We start from the raw sequence: 22,447 nt of genomic DNA on the forward strand, positions 1-22,447 counted from the left end.
ATTCCAGCCTTGAGCAGGTGTCTACAACCTTGTCCTTGACGTCCTTTGACAGCTCTTTGGTCTTGCCCTTAATGGTGAGGTTTGAATGGAAGAAAGATTCTGTGGACAGGTGTTTTTTATACACATAACACGTCATCATTAGGAGCACCTTCTTAAAGGGGTTGTAAACCCTCATGTTTTTTCACCTTAATGCATCCTATACATTAAGGTGAAAAAACACCTGGCAGTGACCGGCCCCCCAGCCCCCCCGTTTTACTTACCTGAGCCCCGTATTTCCCTCGGCGAGAACACGCTGTCCCTCTCTCCCCGGCTCTTGATTAGATAAATTGATAGCAGCGCAGCCATTGGCTCCGGCTGCCGTCAATCAAATCCAATGACGCGGGCGCCGGGGCCGAGTCCGGCATGTGTGTCTATGGATGCAAAAGCTGGACTCAAGAGCACGCCCGCAAGGTAACCCCCTGGGAGAGCGCTTCTCCTAGGGTGTTATCTGATGCAGACAGGAGCCGCAAAAGCCGCCGAGGGACCCCAGAAATGGACGATCGGGGCCACTCTGTGCACAGTGGAGGTAAGTATATGTGCACAGTGGAGGTAAGTATATGTTTGTTATTTTAAAAAAATAAAAAACAAGCCTTTACAATCACTTTAAATTGACAAGACTAATCTGTGTACCACGTGAGCACATACTGCAGCCAGTCTGTGGGAGCCAGTTATTGTTGGTTAGTAGGAGATCAAATACTTATTTTATTTACTGAACTGCAACTCAATTTATAACATTTGTATCGTGTTTTTTCTGGATTTTTGGTTGATATTCTTTCTCCATCATTTAAAATACATCTATGATAAAAAATTATAGACCCTTCATTTCTTTTGTAAGTGGGCAAACTTACAAAATCTGCAGGGGATGAAATAATAATTTTCCCTACTATAAATGGTTTTCAAAATTTTTTACAAATGTGTGAAAAGTGTGGCCTGCATGTGTATTCAGCCCCAAGTCAATACTTTGTAGAACTACCTTTTGCTGCAATTACAGCTGCAAGTCTTTTTGGGGATGTCTTTACCGGCTTTGCACATCTAGAGAGTGACATTTTAGCCCATTCTTTGCAAAATAGCTCAAGCTCTGTCAGATTGGATGGAGAGTGTCTGAACAGCAGTTTTCGAGTCTTGCCACATAACACATGAATATCATTTGATCTAAACAATTCCATTGTAGCTCTGGCTGTATGTTTAGGGTTGTTGTCCTGCTGGAAGGGGAACTTCCACCCCAGTCTCAAGTCTTTTGCAAACAAACAGGTTTTCTTCTAAGATTGTCCTGGATTTGGCTCCATCCATCTTCCCATCAACTCTGACCGGCTTCCCTGTCCCTGCTGAAAAAAAGCATCCCCACGACATGATCCTGCCACCATGTTTTACGGTGGTGATAGTGTGTTCAGGGTGATTTGCAGTGTTAGTTTTTCGCCACACATAGCATTTTGCTTTTCGGCCAAAAAGATGAATTTTGGTCTCATCTGACCAGAGCACTTTTTGTTCACGTATGCTGTGTCCCACATGGCTCCTCGTAAACTCCGAACGGGACTTCTTATGGATTTCTTTCAACAATGGCTTTCTTCTTGCCACTCTTCCATCAAGGCCAGATTTGTGGAGTGCATGACTAACAGTTGTCCTGTGGACAGATTCTCCCACCTGGGCTGTGGATCTCCATGGACCTCTTGGGTGCTTCTCTGATTAATGCTGTCCTTGCCCAGCCTGTCAGTTTAGGTGGACAGCCATGTCTTGGTGTGCCATACTCTTTTCATTTTCGGATGATGGATTGAACAGTGCTCCGTGAGATATTCAAAGCTTGGGATGTTTTTTTTATAACCTAACCCTGCTTTAACCACTTGCTTACTGGACACTTAAACCCCATTCCTGCCCAGGAGCGCTGTCACTCTTTGAATGACAATTGCGCGGTCATGCAACACTGTACGTAAATGAAATTTTATCTTTTTTTCACACAAAGAGCTTTCTTTTGGTGGCACTTAATCACTACTGTGTTTTTTTATTTTTTGCTAAAAAAAAAAACAAAAAAAAACAAAAAAAACAAAAAAGACCGAAAATTTTGAAGAACAACAAAAGCAAAATAACCCCCCAGAGTTTCATAGTTTGTTGAAATTTTGCAAACAGGTAATTTTTCACCTTCAATGATGTGCGCTGATGAGGCTGCACTGATGGGCACCGATAGGTGGAACAGGTGGGCATTGGTAGGTGGCACTGGTGGGCAACACTGATATGCACCGGTAGGTGGCACTGGTGGGCACTGCTTAGCAGCTGTGGTTGTTCTTGTGCGGGACCGACGTCCCTCTGACAGAAGTCAGTGATCGTTTTTTTTTTTTCTCCTCACGTTGTCTTCTGTTTACCTCATGTTGTCTTCTGTTTACATCACGTGATCAGCTGTTAGCTGACAACTGATCACATGGTAAGGGGCAGAGTCTCAGTGCCTCACTGATCACAGAGTGCACCGCACGCGCCCCACAGGCAGCACATTCTCGGGAGGACGTAAATGGACACCCTCTTGGCAATTAAGGCCCGCGCTGTAGCCGTCCTGTGTGGTGTGTTCCTTGGCCTTTATGATGCTGCTTGTTCACTAAGGTTCTCTAACAAACCTCTGGGGGCTTCACAGAACAGCTGTATTTATACGGAGATTAAATTACACACAGGTGGACTATCTACTAATTAGTTGACTTCTGAGGGGAGAGAATCAGAATGTTTAAGTGTGCTTCCTTTATGTCTGTCAATATCAGGTTTTGGAAAGTCAAGACTTACAGCTAAATGAATTGCCTGATTTGACCTTTGAAGTGGATGCCTGAAGTGGACTCGGCTTACCCGCAGAGACCCTTTTTCAGAGTACATTTAGCACCCATCAGCTTCCTGATGTATGCATTCAAGGCCTCAGACCAAGAGGCGTTTGCCTTGAAATGGCATTTTTTCCAATCTTTCCTTACAGGCAGGTCAAGCCGACAATTTCAGCCAAAGGATACTTTCCATCTGCACAGACAAAAGCACAATGCGATAGAACTGATGCAGTGTATCGTTTATCCCATCCTTGCTGTAGCAAAGGCCACTGGGAACAGTTCCAGTTGATGGTGAGTTGAGGAACTGGCCACAATTTTCCTAGGATTCTTGGCCAGCTGCCTAGCTCAGACCCTAAGTGTCTAGCATGCTGCCATCACAATTACTATTGGTTGTGAAGTTGGTCCAGTATGAAAAAAGCCTTGGGCAAAGCCTCAAACACTTATCTGTAGACTCCATTAGTTGGCAAATCCTGAACTGGAGCCGTGAGAGTCTTACTGAGATAAGAAATAGCTGGGATGACCGCCAGAAAAAAAAAATTCTTAGCGAATTCCTCATCAATGGGTTTCAGGGACAGTCCACACAGCACTAAGCCAAGGGAGACTGACCTGGAAAACTGACACTCTGTCATAGTGGGCTGGTGTAGCTTGCAATATTTCTTGATAGTTAGGGAACAGTGAAATCTACCAACCAGCAGTCTGTCACACACAGAGGTATATCCATCACCTAAAAACACTAGAAATAAAAATTTGGGGCTTGCATGGTGGGAGGGGTTATATGAGAGAGTGCTAAACTTTGATCGGCTTTGGCACTGTCCAGTCATCTAAAGGCTCGGCATACTGTGCCTTGCAAAAGTATTCACCCTCCTTGGCTTTTTACCTATTTTGTTACATTACAGCCTTTAGTTCAATGGTTTTTTTTTATCTGAATTATATGTGATAGATCAGAACACAATAGTCTAAGTTGGTGAAGTAAAATTAGAAAAATATATACATAAAACTATTTTTCAGAAATAAAAAACTGATAATTGGCAAGTATGTATGTATTCACCCCCTTTGTTATGAAGCCCATAAAAAGCTCTGGTGCAACCAATTACCCTCAGAAGTCACATAATTTGTGAAATGTTGTCCACCTCTGTGCAAACGAAGTGTCACATGATCTGTCATTACATATACACACACATTTTTGAAAGGCCCCAGAGGCTGCAACACCTAAGAAGAGGCACCACTAACCAAACACTGCCATGAAGACGAAGGAACTCTTCAAACAAGTAAGGGACAATGTTGTTGAGAAGTACAAGTCAGGGTTAGGTTATAAAAAAAATCCAAATCTTTGATGATCGCTAGAAGCACCATCAAATCTATCATAACCAAATGGAAAGATCATGTCACAATAGCAAACCTGGCAGCACGGAGACCTAAGGTAACCCTGGAGGAGCTGTAGAGTTCCAGAGCAGAGACTGAAGTATCTGTACATAACACGACAATAAGCCATACGCTCCATAGAGTTGGGTTTTATGCAGATTGGCTAGAATAAAGCCATTACTTTAAGCAAAAAACAAAATGGCATGTTTTGAGTTTGCGAAAAGTCATGTGGGAGACTCCCAAAATGTATGGAGGAAGGTGCTCTCGTCTGATGAGACTAAAATTGAACTTTTTGTCCATCAAAAAAAACGCTATGTCTGGCGCAAACCCAACACATCACATCACCCAAAGAACACCATCCCCACAGTGAAACATGGTGGAGGCAGCATCATGCTGTGGGGATGTTTTTCAGCAGTTGGGACTAGGAAACTGGTCAGATTTGAGGGAAAGATGGTGCTAAATACAGGAATATTCCTGCGCAAAACCTGTACCACTCTGTGTGTGATTTGAGGCTAGGATGGAGGTTCACCTTCCAGCAGGACAATGACCCCAAACACACTGCTAAAGTAACACTTGAGTGGTTTAAGGGGAAACATGTAAATGTGTTGGAATGGCCTAGTCAAAGCCCAGACCTCAATCCAATAGAAAATCTGTGGTCAGACTTAAAGATTCCTGTTCACAAGCGTAAACCATCCAACTTGAAGGAGCTGGAGCAGTTTTGCAAGGAGGAATGGGCAAAAATCCCAGTGGTAAGATGTGGCAAGCTCATAGAGACTTATCCAAAGCAGCTTGGAGCTGTGATAGCCGCAAAAGGTGGCTCTACAAAGTATTGACTTTAGGGGGGTGAATAGTTATGCACATTGACTTTTTCTGTTATTTTGTCCTATTTGTTGTTTGCTTCACAAAAAAAAAAAAAAAAAAAAAAACATCTTCAAAGTTGTGGGCATGTTGTGTAAATTTAATGATGCAAATTCTCAAACAATCCATGTTAATTCCAGGTTGTGAGGCAACAAAACACGAAAAATGCCAAGGGGGGTGAATACTTTTGTAAGGCACTGTATAACCCATCCATTATTGAATACCTGTGTCCTGTACTGTACAATAAAAAAAAAAAACAACAACTTTACATCGCTCAACAATATCCTCACCCTACGAGCATAAAAAAAACTGTAAATTCTTTCACTTTCACCTTTGTGCTATCAAATATAAAACAGAATGCATCAAGGTAATCTACTTTATCAAATAAAACATCCTGGGTTTATATTTCCCTTGTTGCCTTCCTGTTACAAAATCCTACCTGGCCAGTATTTCTCAATGTCTCCACAGCTTGTTTATGTGTGGCACCCTCCAGGCTAGTTCCATTAACAGAAAGCACTCGATCACCTAGGTTAGAGTAAAACAAATTGTAAATAACTTACAATGACATACTTCACCCAATATTTATGTATGGCTAGATGCTAATGATATTTTTGAAACAATGCAAATGTAAAGTTTAAAATGTGTTTGATATGATGCTCTGTCTCTTCATTACAATGCAAGACACTTAAAGGGTTTGAAAAGGTTTGTTCTTTCCTAATAAAAATAACAAACATGTTATACTTGCCTGCTCTGTGCAAGGACTTTGCACAGAGCAGCCCCGTTCCTCCGCTTCTGGGGTGCCCTGCATGTGCTACCGACTCCTCCCCTGGGCTTATGCTCATCGCTGGATCGGATTGGGCTGAGGTAAGAAAAAGGGGGTCCTAGTACTCTGGATAGTTGTCCCCAGTGTGGTTCTCTGGCTTCCTCTGGGCACTTTAGTGGCACTTCTGCCAAACAACCTTCATCCTATTTATCTAGGAACGAATTTACTGGCACAATGTCTGATTTCATTGGCAGAATTTCAGTCCTTCTGTACACAACAGGGGTCACAAGTGAGCCTCTTCAGTCTCCCATTCTTTGACTTTTGCCCTGGCTGCAGACACACTGCCTTAAAAGGAGGTACATGAGAAATCTCTTCCTTTTGAGGAAAAGGATCAGGATTCACCTTCAGTTAAAATTTCATCCAAGCTTACGAATACTATTGATACCCTTATTGATGCTGTATGATCCTGTTTAACGTTACAGCAGCCCGTGTTTGTTCACCCCAAATTCTCCCACATGGAGTCCCTACAATTTCTAAAGCTTGCTAAAACCTTTGCAGCCCACTCACTCTTACAAGCCCATCCTATATGGTGACTTTGTCTCACCCTGAAAAGTAATTTGCTCCTTCACAACGTTTTTGCTTAACAATATCCCAATATCTCTTGCCTTAACAGTCTTCAGTCTTAACAGTCATTCCCAGTCTTCAAGCCACATGGATACGTTTTGCCCATTTTGCATTTGAAGACCCAACTTGCTCCTACAATTGAAAAAAGCAATGTTCGTCATTGCCTTCCTCCTTCCAGGGGATTTTCTGGCTTCAGTGGTCAACAAGGTTACTTACACATTGCCATTTTCCTCTTCAAGAACTATATCTTTGTTTGACCCTTCTGGTAGACTCCTTTGAGGCAAGGTCAGTTTTACCCCAGACCAATGCAACTCAACATTCAGGCAAAGTGGAACAAACCGACTCCATGCATCTGACCTGGAAGGTCAGACTCTCCCTGGCATGGTGGATTTCAAACTTGGGGCTGCAGTCAGGGAAACCTTTTCCCCTTATGATGTGAAAAGTTCCCATGATGGATTACAGCCCGTCAGGCTGGGAAGGAGTCCTATATGCCCTCTTAGTGCAAGAGAGTTGGTTGTCGGTGGAAGCCCCTCTTCAATTCAACCAGTGGCAGAACAATCAGGGTTGCACCAGTCGCACTTGCGACTGGGCCCTGCTGTTCCGCCACAGTGGGGGGGGGGGGGGGGGCGCCCAGGACCCAGCATCTCCCCCCGCACGTCCAGTTGTCACTTCACTACACAGTGAAGGGGTGGCGATCGGCAGCTCTGTGGTGCCTGCAAGCCGCGGGATCTCCCTCTGGCGTTCAGTTCACTTTCCTCTCTATACAGTGCAGAGGGGAAGGGCCTCCGTACTTGCCAACTGTCCCGATCTGTGGAGATCACAAACTCCTCTCCAGCAGCAGATCAGGTGGCTCTCGGGTGCGCTCTCTGCTACTCCTGCAGAACATGCAGGAGGCGGAGCCTGCCGAGGCTTGCATTTTGATTGGGCTGGACTCGAGGAGGGGTTGTGGCCAGCCTCAAATGTGATGGCGCCCGGTCCACCTTCTGGTGCAGGTGTGAGGCTCAAGCTGCATGGACAGACCCTGTGAGAGACTGGAGCAGACAGTGGAGATACTCTGATAGAGGTAAATCAGATTGGTACACCAGATTAAACTTTGCTAGGTTTCATTTAGTCATTGAATTATCTGTTTGCATAAGCTGATCTCCTTGCTATACAGGTCTATTTCAGCACAACTCCTCTTGCTTTTATCTCACCAGTATCACCTTTTAAAAACACATTACAAATGTACACCTCCACCCTTAACTAAAATAGATGGAACCTCAGCATCTCCCCTGCCAGCCATTGTACCACTTTGCTGTCATTGAACAAGATTACAGATTTATTTGATTATTATTGTTACTGGGACATTAGGCTTCCAATGGAGATGTTCCTAATATGTATGAAAATGTAAAAAATTGCTAAAGTCACCATATATACTGTGACAGTGTGACTGATTTTTTTTTTTTTTTTTTTTATTGTTAATGTGATCGTGGATATTTATTTGGGTTTTTTATTATAGTTTATAATAAGCTACAATAGGAAATCCAAATAAATATCTGCATTTTTGCATTACCATGAAAGTAATATAAAAGAACAGTCACTTTATGGTCACTTTAGCAAGTTTTCACATCTTCATGCATTTTACGATAATATCTCATAGAATCCTAATGTCCTAGTGACAATAATAATAGATGCATGCACTGGGCACTCAGAGAATGTACTCTAAATCTCTCATGGGATGTCCTGGGTCCCTACAGCAGCATCTCTCCCCACTATTCACCACGTCACAAAAGTTAAACAGTAAACTTTAGAGCTCTTTCACGCGGGGCAGATCCGCCCAGGGAACTCTGCTTTGCTCAGTGGGGGATCGATCCACTGATCCCCACTGAGCAGGCGGATGACAGGTCCGTCCCCGCTCACTGTGCGAGGACAGACCTATCAGAGCCCCGCTCTCCTCTATGGGAGATCGGATGAAAACGGACAGCTTGTCTGTTTTCATCCAATCCCATCCGATCCTCCAGACAAATAGAAAATAGGGTCACCATCCGTCTGGATTTCATGGACAGGATTTGATCGGATAGCAGTGGGTGTCAGCGGACATGTCACCGCTGACATCCGCCGCTCCATAGAAGTGAATGGAGTGTCCAATCAGGTCCGCCTGAAAAACTGACCGGTGGACCTGATCAAACAGCCCGGGTGAAAGTGGTCTTAGAGACGAGGAAAGCTTCACCAACACATAAATATGTTAATTTTACAGTTCTTGTAGAACTAGACCCATATTAAATGAATGCCCCGTTCCTAATTCAAGTAAATGCCCTGCCTCCAATGGCTTTCTGGACATGCATTAAAGTGGTTGTAAACCCTTTACAACCACTTTAAACTACAGGCAAGCCTATAATTAGGCTTGCCTGTAGCTGCACTGGATATCTCCTAAACCTGCACGTTTTAGGAGATATCCCTGTATTTGCATGTGCCGACGTCATGCGGCACATGCGCACTTAAGCCAACTGAAGCAATGGCACGCATGGGCGGGAGTGACTTAATCGCGGTTCCGGCCAATCACAGCGCCGGAGCCGTGATACCCGGAAGCAAGCCCCGGGCGAGATGTCGGCGGCCTAAGGGGGAGACGAGGACGGCTGCGGGGGCTTCGTTCTCGGGTAAGTAATTCAAAATGAGCTAATATGCTGTGTGTGTTTTTAGTTTTTTTTTTTGCAGGAGGGTTTACTTCCTCTTTAAAAAAAGGTGTCCCTAAAAACTTTTTTGAAATGGTGGCAACTATAGGGGCCCCTGACCTAGGCAGGTATCGGCTTCAGTAAACAAGTGATTCACTCTGCTTGTACACTGAAGTCGATACCTGCTCGGGTCAGAAGCTCCTCCCCTCTCCACTGTATAGATTAGGGAAGTAAACTGCTAGCCGGAGGGAGATTTTGCAGCTTGCAATGGGAGTAAAGGGCCCTGAATGAGTGGCAGGGGCAGCGGGACGAGGTCAGGGGGGCTCTTCATGGTTTCTTGCACCGGGGCCCTGAAGGTTCTAGTTACGCCACTGCCTTCAACATTCTGAAAATCAGGGTGATTTAGTTGTCCCCTTAATGCTGGACCCCTCAGTAACAAAGCCACCTGACAATAATCCAGACCAACAAAACCACTACCGTGGCTTATATCAGCAATTGAGAAGGCAAAAGACTTTGTGCCGCTCAAAAGAAAGTGATTAGTATAATCAGAAGTCTGACAACATAATAGGTCATGGGTAACACACAAACACATATACTTGTACACACAGTGTGTCACAAAAGTGAGTACCACCCTCACATTTTTGAACATTTTTTTTATATCTTTTCATGTGACAACACTGAAGAAATTACACTTTGCTACAATGTAAAGTAGTGAGTGTACAGCTTGTATAACAGTGTAAATTTGCTGTCCCCTCAAAATAACTCAACACACAGCCATTAATGTCTAAACCGCTGGCAACAAAAGTGAGTACACCCCTAATTGAAAATGTCCAAATTGGGCCCAAAGTGTCAAAATTTTGTGTGGCCGCCATTATTTTCCAGCACTGTCTGAACCCTCTTGGGCGTGCAGTTCACCAGAGCTTCACAGGTTGCCACTGGAGTCCTCTTCCAATCCGACGACATCACGGAGCTGGTGGATGTTAGAGGACTTGCGCTCCTCCACCTTCCGTTTAAGGATGCCCCACAGATGCTTAATAGGGTTTAGGACTGGAGACATTCTTGGCCAGTCCATCACTTTTACCCTCAGCTTCTTTAGCAAGGCAGTGGGCGCCTTGGAGGTGTGTTTGGGATTATGCTAGAATACTGCCCTGCGGCCCAGTCTCTGAAGGGAGGGGATCATGCTCTGCTTCAGTATGTCACAGTACATGTTGGCATTCATGGTTACACTGTTATACAAGCTGTACACTCACTACTTTACTTTGTAGCAGTGCCATTTCTTTAGTGTCACATGAAAAGATATAATAAAATATTTACAAAAATGTGAGGGTGTACTCACACATACATGCATACATACATACAGTGGGGATGGAAAGTATTCAGACCCCCTTAAATGTTTCACTCTTTGTTATATTGCAGCCATTTGCTAAAATCATTTAAATTCATTTTTTTCCTCATTAATGTACACACAGCACTCCATGTTGACATTTTTGCAGATTTATTAAAAAAGAAAAACTGAAATATCACATGGTCCTAAGTATTCAGACCCTTTGCTCAGTATTTAGTAGAAGCACCCTTTAGATCTAATACAGCCATGAGTCTTTTTGGGAAAGATGCAACAAGTTTTTCACACCTGGATTTGGGGATCCTCTGCCATTCCTCCTTGCAGATCCTCTCCAGTTCTGTCAGGTTGGATGGTAAACGTTGGTGGACAGCCATTTTTAGGTCTCTCCAGAGATGCTCAATTGGGTTTAAGTCAGGGCTCTGGCTGGGCCATTCAAGAACAGTCACGGAGTTTTTGTGAAGCCACTCCTTCCTTATTTTAGCTGTGTGCTTAGGGTCATTGTCTTGTTGGAAGGTAAACCTTCGGCCCAGTCTGAGGTCTTGAGCACTCTGGAGAGGGGTTTTCGTCCAGGATATCCCTGTACTTGGCCACATTCATCTTTCCCTCGATTGCAACCAGTCGCCCTGTCCCTGCAGCTGAAAAACACCCCCACAGCATGATGCTGCCATCACCATTCTTCACTGTTGGGACTGTATTGGACAGCAGTGCCTGGTTTTCTCCACAGATACCGATTAGAATTAAGGCCAAAAAGTTCTATCTTGGTCTCATCAGACCAGAGAATCTTATTTCTCACCATCTTGGAGTCCTTCAGGTGTTTATTTAATAAACTCCATGCAGGCTTTCATGTGTCTTACACTGAGGAGAGGATTCCGTCGGGCCACTCTGCCATACAGCCCCGACTGGTAGAGGGCTGCAGTGATGGTTGACTTTCTACAACTTTCTCCCATCTCCCAACTGCATCTCTGGAGCTCAGCCACAGTGATCTTTGGGTTCTTCTTTACCTCTCTCACCAAGGCTCTTTTCCCCCCGATAGCTCAGTTTGTCCGGACGGACAGCTCTTCTGGTCGTCCCAAACATCTTCCATTTTTTTTTACAGCAGAAATTTTTTTGTAACCTTGGCCAGATCTGTGCCTTGCCACAATTCTGTCTCTGAGCTATTCAGGCAGTTCCTTTGACCTCAGGATTCTCATTTGTTCTGTGAGCTGTAAGGTCTTATATAGACAGGTGTGTGGCTTTCCTAATCAAGTCCAATCAGTATATTCAAACACAGCTGGACTCAAATGAAGGTGTAGAACCATCTCAAGGATGATACTTAGGACCATGTGATATTAAAGTTTTTCTTTTTTAATAAATCTGAAAAAATGTCAACAATTATGTGTTTTTCTGTCAATATGGGGTGCTGCGTGTACATTAATGAGGAAACAATGAACTTAAATGATTTTAGCAAATGGCTGCAATATAACAAAGAGTGAAAAATTTAAGGGGGTCTGAATACTTTATGTCCCCACTATGAACAGAAATAAAAATAAAGGAATATCAGATGGCAAGTGATAATGTGCAATAAGTTAGTTTAGCTATTATTATCAAATTTACATGGTACACACATACCATTGTACATATAACTGAAATGAACGCGCATGTGATTAAAAAAAAAAAATTATGAAATTCATCATTATTGCAGAAATGCCAAAAAAAACAGGACCCATGGATTAAAAAAAAAAAAAAACGATTTAAAAAACACATCTGTTATATGGTACAGCAGGGGTCAGCAAGCTGTAGATCGCGATCTACCAGTAGATCTCAGACAGGTGACTGGTAGATCGCAGTCTGGGCTTGCTGACCCGCAATTCCAGAGCATCAGAGTGTAATGCAGAGGGACTACATGTAAAGTTGGAGCTGTAGTAGGGAACAAGAGCAACATAAGCCGATGCCTCCTCTGTAGTTCTGGCTCCTGTCCCATGTGGAGTGATACCAACTGCACTCCACCTCTTATCCCAGCTAGCGGTCTCCAGAGTGGTGCCAGCAGCAGGATAGGAGATCTTCAGCTCAATGTAAAGCAATACACTGGGCAAAATAGCAACATTCTGTTGCTTTCTCACCACCTGCTTTAACCCCTTGGACCCTGCACAGATATACGGAGGGCACCCACACAGCCTTTATCACACATGCTCCAACGATCGTCTGCCCTAAGTAGATCTGCCCAATACAGATTGAGTCTGGCGTTCATGAAATACTTTATTTGACCTGGTGCCTTGAGTGCTGCTTGAACACAGAGTCATTCCACTGGAACCTATACATTTGTAAAACATCTTCAACTCTCAAACCCCTGATGAAGGTATCAGAATACTGGAAACGCGTCGGGTATTGGGGTATATTACCCCTTGGAGAGTATTTATAACACGATCATTATTCATCTGTATATCTTCGGTTCTGTTTCTGTATGGAATGTATATTTTTACATGTTGTAGACGTTTGTACGTCTTTTTTACTGTATACCATTAAAAATATATTTTTTAAATCAAGAGTTGGTGGTCTGTCAAAGTCCCAATAAGGGGGGTATCTTTCTCTGGTTTATCACACTAGGGATGGGACCACCATACTCTTCATTTGGTATGATGGAAGCCTCTTTTTTCCTTGGACCTTGCAGAAGCATGCAGTTGTGGGGTGCTTGCAGAGTGGCCAGGTGTGAGGAAAAGAGTTCCAGGTGACAGGATGCTAGATAGCACTCTGATACAGGATTGTCTGTTTGCATAGTACTTTGTACATTCAACTAAATAACCAATTTAATCCAGGGACAGGAGTCCTCCCCAAGTCTAAGGAGATAACAGGCTCTAGTGCTTTTTGATATTGCACCGTTCTGGAGGAATCTAAGGACAGGAGATCATCTAATAGTGTATGGCGATTCAAGGCTCCTATATCGCTCATCTATGGTGAGTTTGTTACCAACGGGGAGTATCCGTGCAGGAGTTGTCTTCTTGTGATGGTATTCAGATGAGGAGTTTTGCTCTTTACCGCTGAGGGGATACGGAGCACTACATACACTAGAAGAACTTTATATGGATTTGTTTTTCCGCATACCGAATGACTTTTAAGTGGCTTGCCATTGTTTGCACTGAATATTTCTAGTTATTCTGCTAGCGCTGTTAGTGCTGGGATGATCATTTCGTCATCTATATAATAATGACTAATTTAATTTCATTACTTATTTATTTTTGTTGTGTTTAGTTTTTTATCTCATTCGTATTCATTTCAGTTATATGTATAATGCTACAAAAGGAAATATGGACCATGTAGCATTTGAGAATAATTATTCCCAAACATATTACACACTATCACTTACCATGTGATATTCCTTTATTTACTTCTATGCGGGTGTATATGTATGTATTTATGCATGCATTCATGTACACTTCTGTATATAGTATTATATACTGTATGTATGTTCCTATAAATGTTTTTGTCGTCAGACTTATGATTATACCAATTACATGTATTTTTTTATTGTATTTTGTTGTGGCCGTAATAAAGAGGGAGTGTTTTCTGACCCTCAGAAGACTTTGGATTATTTTTTGTGGAAATTAATTTGCACTCTTATTTGCTCTGGTGCTCCTTCCATTGTTGCATGTTTTTTTTCTGGTACCCACTGGAGGATAGCCCTGTCTGCTGTGTGTAGCCTAACCTGAGAACCGTTTTTCCTTCCAAAGTTTATTGAAAATGTGGGAACAAATACAGAAACATCCACAAATATATATCTTAAAGCAATATGCTCAGCATCTGAAGAGGAATTCATCTGGTAGTCAAATGAGCATAACACTAATACCTGATAAGGTAGACAAACACCTACCTACCTGATACGTGTATGTACAGTATATATATATATATATATATATATATATATATATATATATATATATATACACATACACACACACACAGGGCACAAAATGTCAAGTCCTGAGCTACTAGCCAGGCCTCAAGGGTTACTCGCCACCAGTTGCCCCACCCAACCCTTCTCCGCCCCTAATTATACCCCTAAACACGCCCTCAAATTATCTCATGAAATGACACTTAAAATGTTTTATGCAGAATTAAGTTATAAAAATATTAACAACAACTTTATCCGTGCCCACCAATGCAGCCAGCCTGTGCCCACCAATGCAGCCTGGGACCAGGAGGAGGGGCTGTATCTGACAGCGAGTAGCGGGGAACATCGCTGTGTTCCCTGCTTTGCGCGCTGATCATCCTGACGGCACTCTCTCCCCCCCCCTCCGCGGTGCTTGCCCAGCACCCCCCCCCCCCGCTTCCAGGCAGCCAACGCTCGCCAGCCCTCAAAATCGACTCGCAAACTGCGAGCGGAAATTTTGAGGGATAGAAAAAAAAAAAAAAAAGATATATATTAGAGCGCATCAGGGCAATAAACCAACCCGACACACCGAAGAAGGGCATGATGGAAAGGCATGAGCTAAATCATCTCGGGGCAAGTCTGGTAGTAGCTCACTTCTGGAAAGGAAAGGGCGTGAACTACAGGGTATAAGCAGGTGCTGGATATGGGAAACCTACAAATCTGAAATATGCACAATGGCCAATGGTCCTCTCACAACTTTGTATGAACTCACATCAAAGTCCCAGCACCTCTTGGATGCTTTTTTTCTTTATCCTGTAAATAGCCTTTACGTTACACATAGACTAGGCTGTCCTGGGGCCGAACGCCTTTTTTTTTGCCTAGGGTGGTTTCCTCTGTTCACCTCAACTAGGACCTTGTCCTTTCCTTAGATCCTACTTTGAAACATTCCAAGGAAATTCTCTCCAACGTCTGGATGTGATGCACGCTGTGAGAATCTGCCTCTTTTTGACCACTGAATTCCCTCTTTGTGCTTCCTAAGGGTTCTTACAGGGGACTCCCTGCTTCACAATCCACCACTGCTAGGTGGAATAGACAAGTCATCATTCGAGCCTATGGTCTAAAGGAAATGTTTCCTCCCTTCTCTGTTAAGGTACCCCCAACCAGATCTGTTAGTGCTTCATGGGCTTTTCAGCATCAAGCATCTGATTCTTAGATTTGCAAGGTTACATTGTTCTTGAAATAAAGTTTTTAAGTAGAACTGTCTTCAGACATACAAGCATGCACAACGTGATACATAAGCCTGGATATCAGACTACCCATGTCCATTGTTGCTTTGACTTTCCCTCAGTGCTGGTTGCACAGTACACAGCAAAAACTGTTAAAACAAGTATATGTTTCTGGTTTCAGAATTTGGCAAGGTGTTTTAGGACCTATATACAAGTAGTAAATAAAAAATGATGTAAATCTGACTCGCTTGCAAACAAAAAAAACACCAAATTACACCAAAGTAGACATTTATGCAAGGAACAGAAAACTCTGAATGCAGCCTTATCTTGGAAAAAGAATAGTAATTGCCCAAGAAAATGAAATTCCAAAAAATAAAATTTGCGCAGGTTGATTTACTAAAACTGGGGAGTGCGCAAAATCTGGGGCAGCTCTGCAATGAAGCCAATCGCCTTCCTTCCTTTTCTGTCAAAGATTTTGGTCAGCCAGGGTACGACTTCAAAAGATCACATTATGTCCACAGGCATAGGATTATTTCCCAAACAGATCACCATCTAAATTAAGAAGGAGACATCACATGCCTGTGGATAGCCCTAAGAGGCAGGCACATAGGAAAAGCATCAGATTATGCTATTTCAGACCTAGTCTTCTAACAGCTGTCCTGTGTATTTGATGAAAACAACTCCAGCAGTTATAGAACATCTGGACAAGTGGCATACTTCTATGACTACAATTCTATCCATACCCATTATAGACCACCTGGGTCATTCAGGTTTGGCAGTATGGATATTTAGCCAAATCCACCAAAGGTCTGCACAATGGGGTGTTCAGATCTTATGAACCAAAAAGTGATACTGCTGTTTTGACTCAACCATTGGAAGCCTTCTGTTATCTCTAAGAAACTTCAATGGGGATGTATCATCTTCATGCTTTGTTTATGCTTTTTCACCCAAGGCAAACAAAGGCTACCATTCCATTACAGCTGGACTTCCCAAACAAAAATGGGCATGCATGCCTAAGCTGAACTTACATGGGTCAAAAGTTAGACGGTTAAGCAGAAACCTGCCTAATTTCGAGACATGTATGGGGACAATGGTTGTACAAAAGTCAATCTATTGATCGACTTCTGTACAACTAGCCTGTTGGATAAATGCTGCTTAATCAGCACCTCTGGCTATAGCTGGTAGCGCTCATCAGTGAATTCTGATGAAAGGGAAGTCTCCCCACCATCAGCACATGATAGCATAGCTCACCTAGAATGATTTCCCCATCTACCTCATATGTGTGGATGGGGGACTTATGTTAGTTTATTTTGTTCAACAGCCTGGTTGAACAAAAAAAAAAACGTAATCATCTATGGGCTGCTTTCTGTGTGCATCTGCGAACACACAGAACTGAAATGCCATTAGCGCATTTTTACATCATTGGATAGCATGCATTAGACTTTTTATGAAAAAGTACACATACAGATCTCTTATTCTATAAGTGCAATGTACATAACTGTAGTAATGCTGTTCTTTGTAGAATGATTAAAGTAAAGAGCAAAGAGATGTGTTTGCAATTGCAGAACATACCCTTTTGTATTCTGCCTTCAGCTTCAGCTGCGCCCTTTGGTATCACGGCTTTCACATAGATTCCACCATGTTTTACGCTGGTGTTTACACCTCCCTAAGTAAAGGACAAGAAAAAAAAAAACATGCATTAGCAATTACAATAATGTGTTGCTTTATATGGACCAGGAACAATTACATAAATCCACAAAGAGTCCATAAAACATGGGATCATCAGGGTCGGTAGCTTTCATGCTACAGAGCTCCAGGCATGCAGACTACTAGTTTGGCAACTCTCGGAAAGTGATGTTGGCCAGACTTAAGAGGTGAATGTGGATACCAACAAGGGATCTTGATTACCCTGAGGGCAGAAGCAACTTAACATCAGAGGCTGAATTTGAATATACACAACTGACAACCTACAAGGGTGCAAGTGATAAGTATCCTGGCTTTATGTTTATTACATGCATGCTTTAATCCTATGGAGGGAGCACTATAATCCGAATGTCATATCTGACACCGATCTATGGTTTATGCCTAGTACAGATCTACTATTGTCACTGGGGAGTCTGTACGTTTTCCCACAGTGCTGCTGCATAACTACCTTAGATCCCACTGGTGGTGGATGGACACTTGGCTGGTAGCCAGAGCTTGTCAGTCCCTTATGTGTTCTATGACACTCTGCAACATGACAAACTCCCTAACCATAGGAGAGGAGAATATATACTATAGTGCTTGACTTTTCTATTCGGAGACTGCTTATTAACCCTTCAGTACTAGAAGGGCTGACCTGAAATGTCACAACTGGTGGAGACTAAATAACTAAAACCTTGACTGCAGAAGAACAAAGAATTCCCATATAAACTTACAGGTGATTCATGAGATGGTAATCCCTTAGTTTAGCAAGGGAGAAGTATAGCTCCAAGTGAGAGCGGTTCTCACCCCAAAGAAGATAAGCCATGGGATTAAAGGTGGCTATACATGGAGACTCAGCCAGTTCAGGGGGGACTGGCTGACCGACTGGTCTAAGGGACAGGCTGGATCATTTTTTTGATCAGTGGTTGCAGCTGCTGATTAGTGTATTGACAGCAGTGGTGGGTGCCAACTGTTATGCCCTGTACACACGGTCGGACTTTGATCGGACATTCCGACAACAAAATCCATGGATTTTTTCCGACGGATGTTGGCTAAAACTTGTCTATCATACACACGATCACACAAAGTTGTCGGAAAATTCGATCGTTCTAAACGAGGTGACGTAAAACACGTACGTCGGGACTATAAACGGGGCAGTAGCCAATAGCTTTCGTCTCTTAATTTATTCTGAGCATACGTGGCACTTTGTGCATCGGATTTGTGTACACACGATCGGAATTTCCGACAACGGATTTTGTTGTGGGAAAATTTTATAGCAAGCTCTCAAACTTTGTGTGTCGGAAATTCCGATGGAAAATGTGTGATGGAGCCCACACACGGTCCGAATTTCTGACAACAAGGTCCTATCACACATTTTCCGTCGGAAAAACCGACCGTGTGTACAGGGCATTAGAATACAATGTCCCGGCAGGGCAAAAGTAAGGGGGGTAATTCCTCCATTTAACTCTTGTCTTTTTTGTTCAGCCCGCTGATTAACAAAGGTAACTGGGAGTATTTTGGGAGCTGGCCTGAACACTTATTAGGTAACAGATTCAGTGTAGTTAAAGCTCTTAAAGAATGTGCTTATAAAGGTGCTTTATTTTACTATTAGTAGAGCACAGTAGTCTACTATGATTTCTCATGTTTAAATAAATCCACAATGGTACCTTTCTGTTCTCTAAACATATGTGGATTGAGCACAGTGAGAGAGAAAGAGAACTGGTCCTAATATGCAAATCTTTACTTTAAAAGTCAATGGCTAAACCTACACCTTCATCTTCCCTTGGCTATATACATATGTCTACTGCCCCGTAGAGAGCAGAGACTCTTGAATGTCACAGGAAAAGCAGAGGCCTTTTTGCCATGCAGGTTGTAAATAAAATCCAGGCATCACCCTCACTCTGTTGTGCAAAAAGCAAAATAATGGCTCCCAACAGTGAAAACCTGGGTCTTCTAGGACACACTGGAGCAAAACTTTCTTTGCATATTATGCAAAAGTTTCTGATAAATTGAAGAGTTCATAACTGGCAGTAGCTTCTGTAAACACTGAAAAAGGAAAGGGTTACTTTAAGGTAAACTGGTCATGCAAGTAACATGTTGACTGCCATGACTAATTTACCCTTAAAATGCTAGTTGCCTGGCCGATATAGTAACCCACTTACTTTATGAACCCAAGGCTAAAGTTATCCTTATTCTCCAAAAATAATCCATACACATCAAGTACTTAATGGCCCTGTAATTTTTTTTTCTCAAAACTGTTGCTTACTGAGTTTTTCTGTCTCCTTGTACTGTCCGTCAGGAGTTCCCAAAACTCTCTTTTTCATTCTGACACCCCCATTTGTTAGGCGCAAGCAGTGCAATTTAGTTGCTGTCATATGCACTGCTATATGCACATTACACAGTCCTAAATCCATAGTCCCTAGTCTATCTTGTGAGCAAGATAGGGTGGCTACATTCTGACATACAGTATGACCATAGATTATGAACGTAGCCACCCCTCTAGGGGTAGGAAGTCATAGCAAAAAAAAAGGAATTGGAAGATTTGAAGGGATGGTAGCATAAGTAGGTAGTTTTTCGAATTAAGAATAGATACTTGAATCCAATTTTTTTGTCATTTTCGCCCCTTTGTCTTTGTTTATAAATATCCTGGTAATAACAGGATTAAAACAAGCTCAAGGCTGCAGCAGTACTGTTTTTTTCAGTGACATTCAACTTTCATGTTCAACCACCTGATCACTTTCATGGCACAGTGAAAGTGTGCCCACTAAGCCCCACCTTCCCTGTTCCCCTCTACGCATAATTATCTGGAAGTGCTCAGCTCTGAGTGATCCTGGATTAAATTTCAGGTAAACAGCCAATCAAGCACAGTCCTCTGCTTAGTCGAGTAGAGTGGAGATGTAGGGGAGACATTAGGGTCTAACACACCCCTGGTGTCTCCACAAAGAGAACCTGTCACCTGCCAATTCTATCACATAGAGGGCTTGTTAGCCCCCTTGTGATAAAATTAAAGTTAAATGAAAAAAAAAAAAACAAAAACATAAAAGTGTTAAAAAATTGTAAATTATAATAAAATTAAAAAAAATTCTGAATCGAAAAAAATGAAATGTTAAAGAATTGCCCACGTAGAAAAGTGGTTAAACAATCATAAAGATTACATTTTAACTACATTAACTTTTAGAAAGGGGAGCACAGATGTATTCTCATAGTAAAGCCAGGCATTATGGGATTCAGCTTTGAAAATTTCAATGAAACTTGGAGCAAAAGTAGACCACAGCAACCAGATTGTGTGTTTATTTTTCACAGTGAATGAAAGGTAAAATTTAATTAGTTGTTGTGGGCAACTGCAACACTTTTTCCCAGGTTTCATACATTAGCAATTTTATAAAGAAAATGAGCAATGACTCTCTTTAAAGGACCAGAGCATCTAAAAGATACTGACATTTAATAAATTATGAAATATGGTAGGTATGATTTTGCAAAATACAAGTGGCATCCTGTTGAGTATTTCCATAGATGCATACTGCAGAACCTCTAGTCAGCCATCAATGGCTGATAACAAATATGAAATGTCAGATATGCTAAAGATGCTGAAAAGGTACAACACCCCAAACTCTGTGTTTTAGATTTAATTGTTCCTTTAAAAAAGGAGAGTGTGCTCTCAATCAAGCAAGATGTACCGAAGATGAACTGCAAAAAGCAAGCAATTATATTACAAATATCAGCATATTGCACACCTTTATTCAACCTATATATAAACTAAGACCTATAGAAAATCAGCCCAATTTAAATAAACAAAAGTTTACATGTCGCTTGCTTTGCAGTCAATTATCCATGGCACAATAACTAGGAAAACTAGTAAGACAGATGAACAAAAGAAGGCCCTTAAGAAGTACAGGTATGAAAGGAATTTCTGAGCCACAAAAGATTTCATTATACCAACTCACAGATAACAAAGATAAAGTGATTAGGACTCAACAAGGAAACAAGATATGAAATGGCTTTAGAGCAAATAAAGCAACAAACCCTATTAATCCAAAGAATGCCTAACAAATACATAAACTGGTTGCTGGGAAACATATAAGTTGAAAATACACACATCTTTTTCCCAGAAGCACATGGCTATAATGCAGTTAGACGTGTAACTGGAAACAGCAAAACATATATGAAAAGGAGATGTCTGCGCCACAGTAAACTGTCACAGTAACATTTTATGAAAAGAAGGAGCTCAAAGCTAAGTCCCATAACTTGTAACTGATCTCTTGTGTTAGAAATACTTGACAAGGCAGTTTTTGAGCACCACATAACAGTGACACTCTGTGGGGGGAAAAAAACAAAAAACTCAAGACCAAGAAATGAGAATAGCTCTCAAATATGTGCCATGTATATCACGCAAAAAGTAAAATAGAGGTTAGGCTACCCTACCTACTTATTGTTTGGAGCAGACACTGGGTATATTTAAAAGTAGCCTGGTCTACTACAGGAATGTTTGGAATGTTGTGATTAATGGATTGATGTTGCTTAGCAAAAGATAACCAATTTAATTGAAACCAGACAAAGGCAGCTCAGTTTATAGTTTTAAGCCAGCCATAGATGATGCAAACAATCTATGGGCAGGATGACTGTACCCAAGTCGATCCTTCGACCGACTTGGGTACAACCAGTATGCCGGATTTTTACGTGCGATTATTGCCAGCTGATATAATCACTGTTTTCTCCCGGTAGGGATGGCTCCCTTTGCTCCCCTCACTTTCTTTCCAGGAAAACAGAATAGCTCTGGGAGAGGGATTCAAGTTCCCTTGCAAATTCCATTTCATCTTGCCTAAAGTCTATTTTTTTGTTGGTTCTAGAGAAAGTGGGGAATTCTTAAAATTCCTGCATGTGTTTTTTTTTCCCGCCAGCAGTGATCATTGTATTCTGCTGGTGGGGAACGCAATAGTGCTGCAGGAATGATTCCCCCATCAACACAGACTGTGTTGATGGGGGAATTCAGCGATTTTGCCAAGAATGCAACATCTATGGTCTGCCTTAGAATGCAGATCAATGTTTGATCTGCCATAGAAAATAAAAGTGCTTCAAAATGCTATTCCACAATGATTGAAACCCCTTTCATTGTAATCCTGATGTACAGTTCTCTCACTAAACTCTTATCTCTATTTTATGATCTTTTATACGGACTGTAGGTGGCTAATGGTGCATGTCATCAAATTATAATGTCCTTCTTTTGTCCATCTAACAATTTATGCTACAGACAATAATTAGTATAAAT

General features: G+C 42.1%; 1 protein-coding gene across 8 annotated transcripts in view; it reads right to left on the bottom strand.

Moving 5' to 3' along the window:
- Window positions 1–22,447, bottom strand: part of PTPN13 (protein tyrosine phosphatase non-receptor type 13) — a 457,782-nt gene that overhangs the window by 96,544 nt on the left and 338,791 nt on the right. For all 8 annotated transcript variants that reach the window (XM_073599969.1, XM_073599986.1, XM_073599976.1 and 5 more), the window contains 2 exons: window positions 17,071–17,164; window positions 5,488–5,573 (listed from right to left, as the gene is read on the bottom strand). In XM_073599969.1, coding sequence (XP_073456070.1) covers window positions 5,488–5,573; window positions 17,071–17,164 — 180 coding nt within the window. The remainder of the gene's footprint in view (window positions 1–5,487; window positions 5,574–17,070; window positions 17,165–22,447) is intronic.

Source organism: Aquarana catesbeiana, linkage group LG01, assembly GCF_042186555.1.
Source record: "Aquarana catesbeiana isolate 2022-GZ linkage group LG01, ASM4218655v1, whole genome shotgun sequence".
Lineage (NCBI taxonomy): Eukaryota > Metazoa > Chordata > Amphibia > Anura > Ranidae > Aquarana > Aquarana catesbeiana.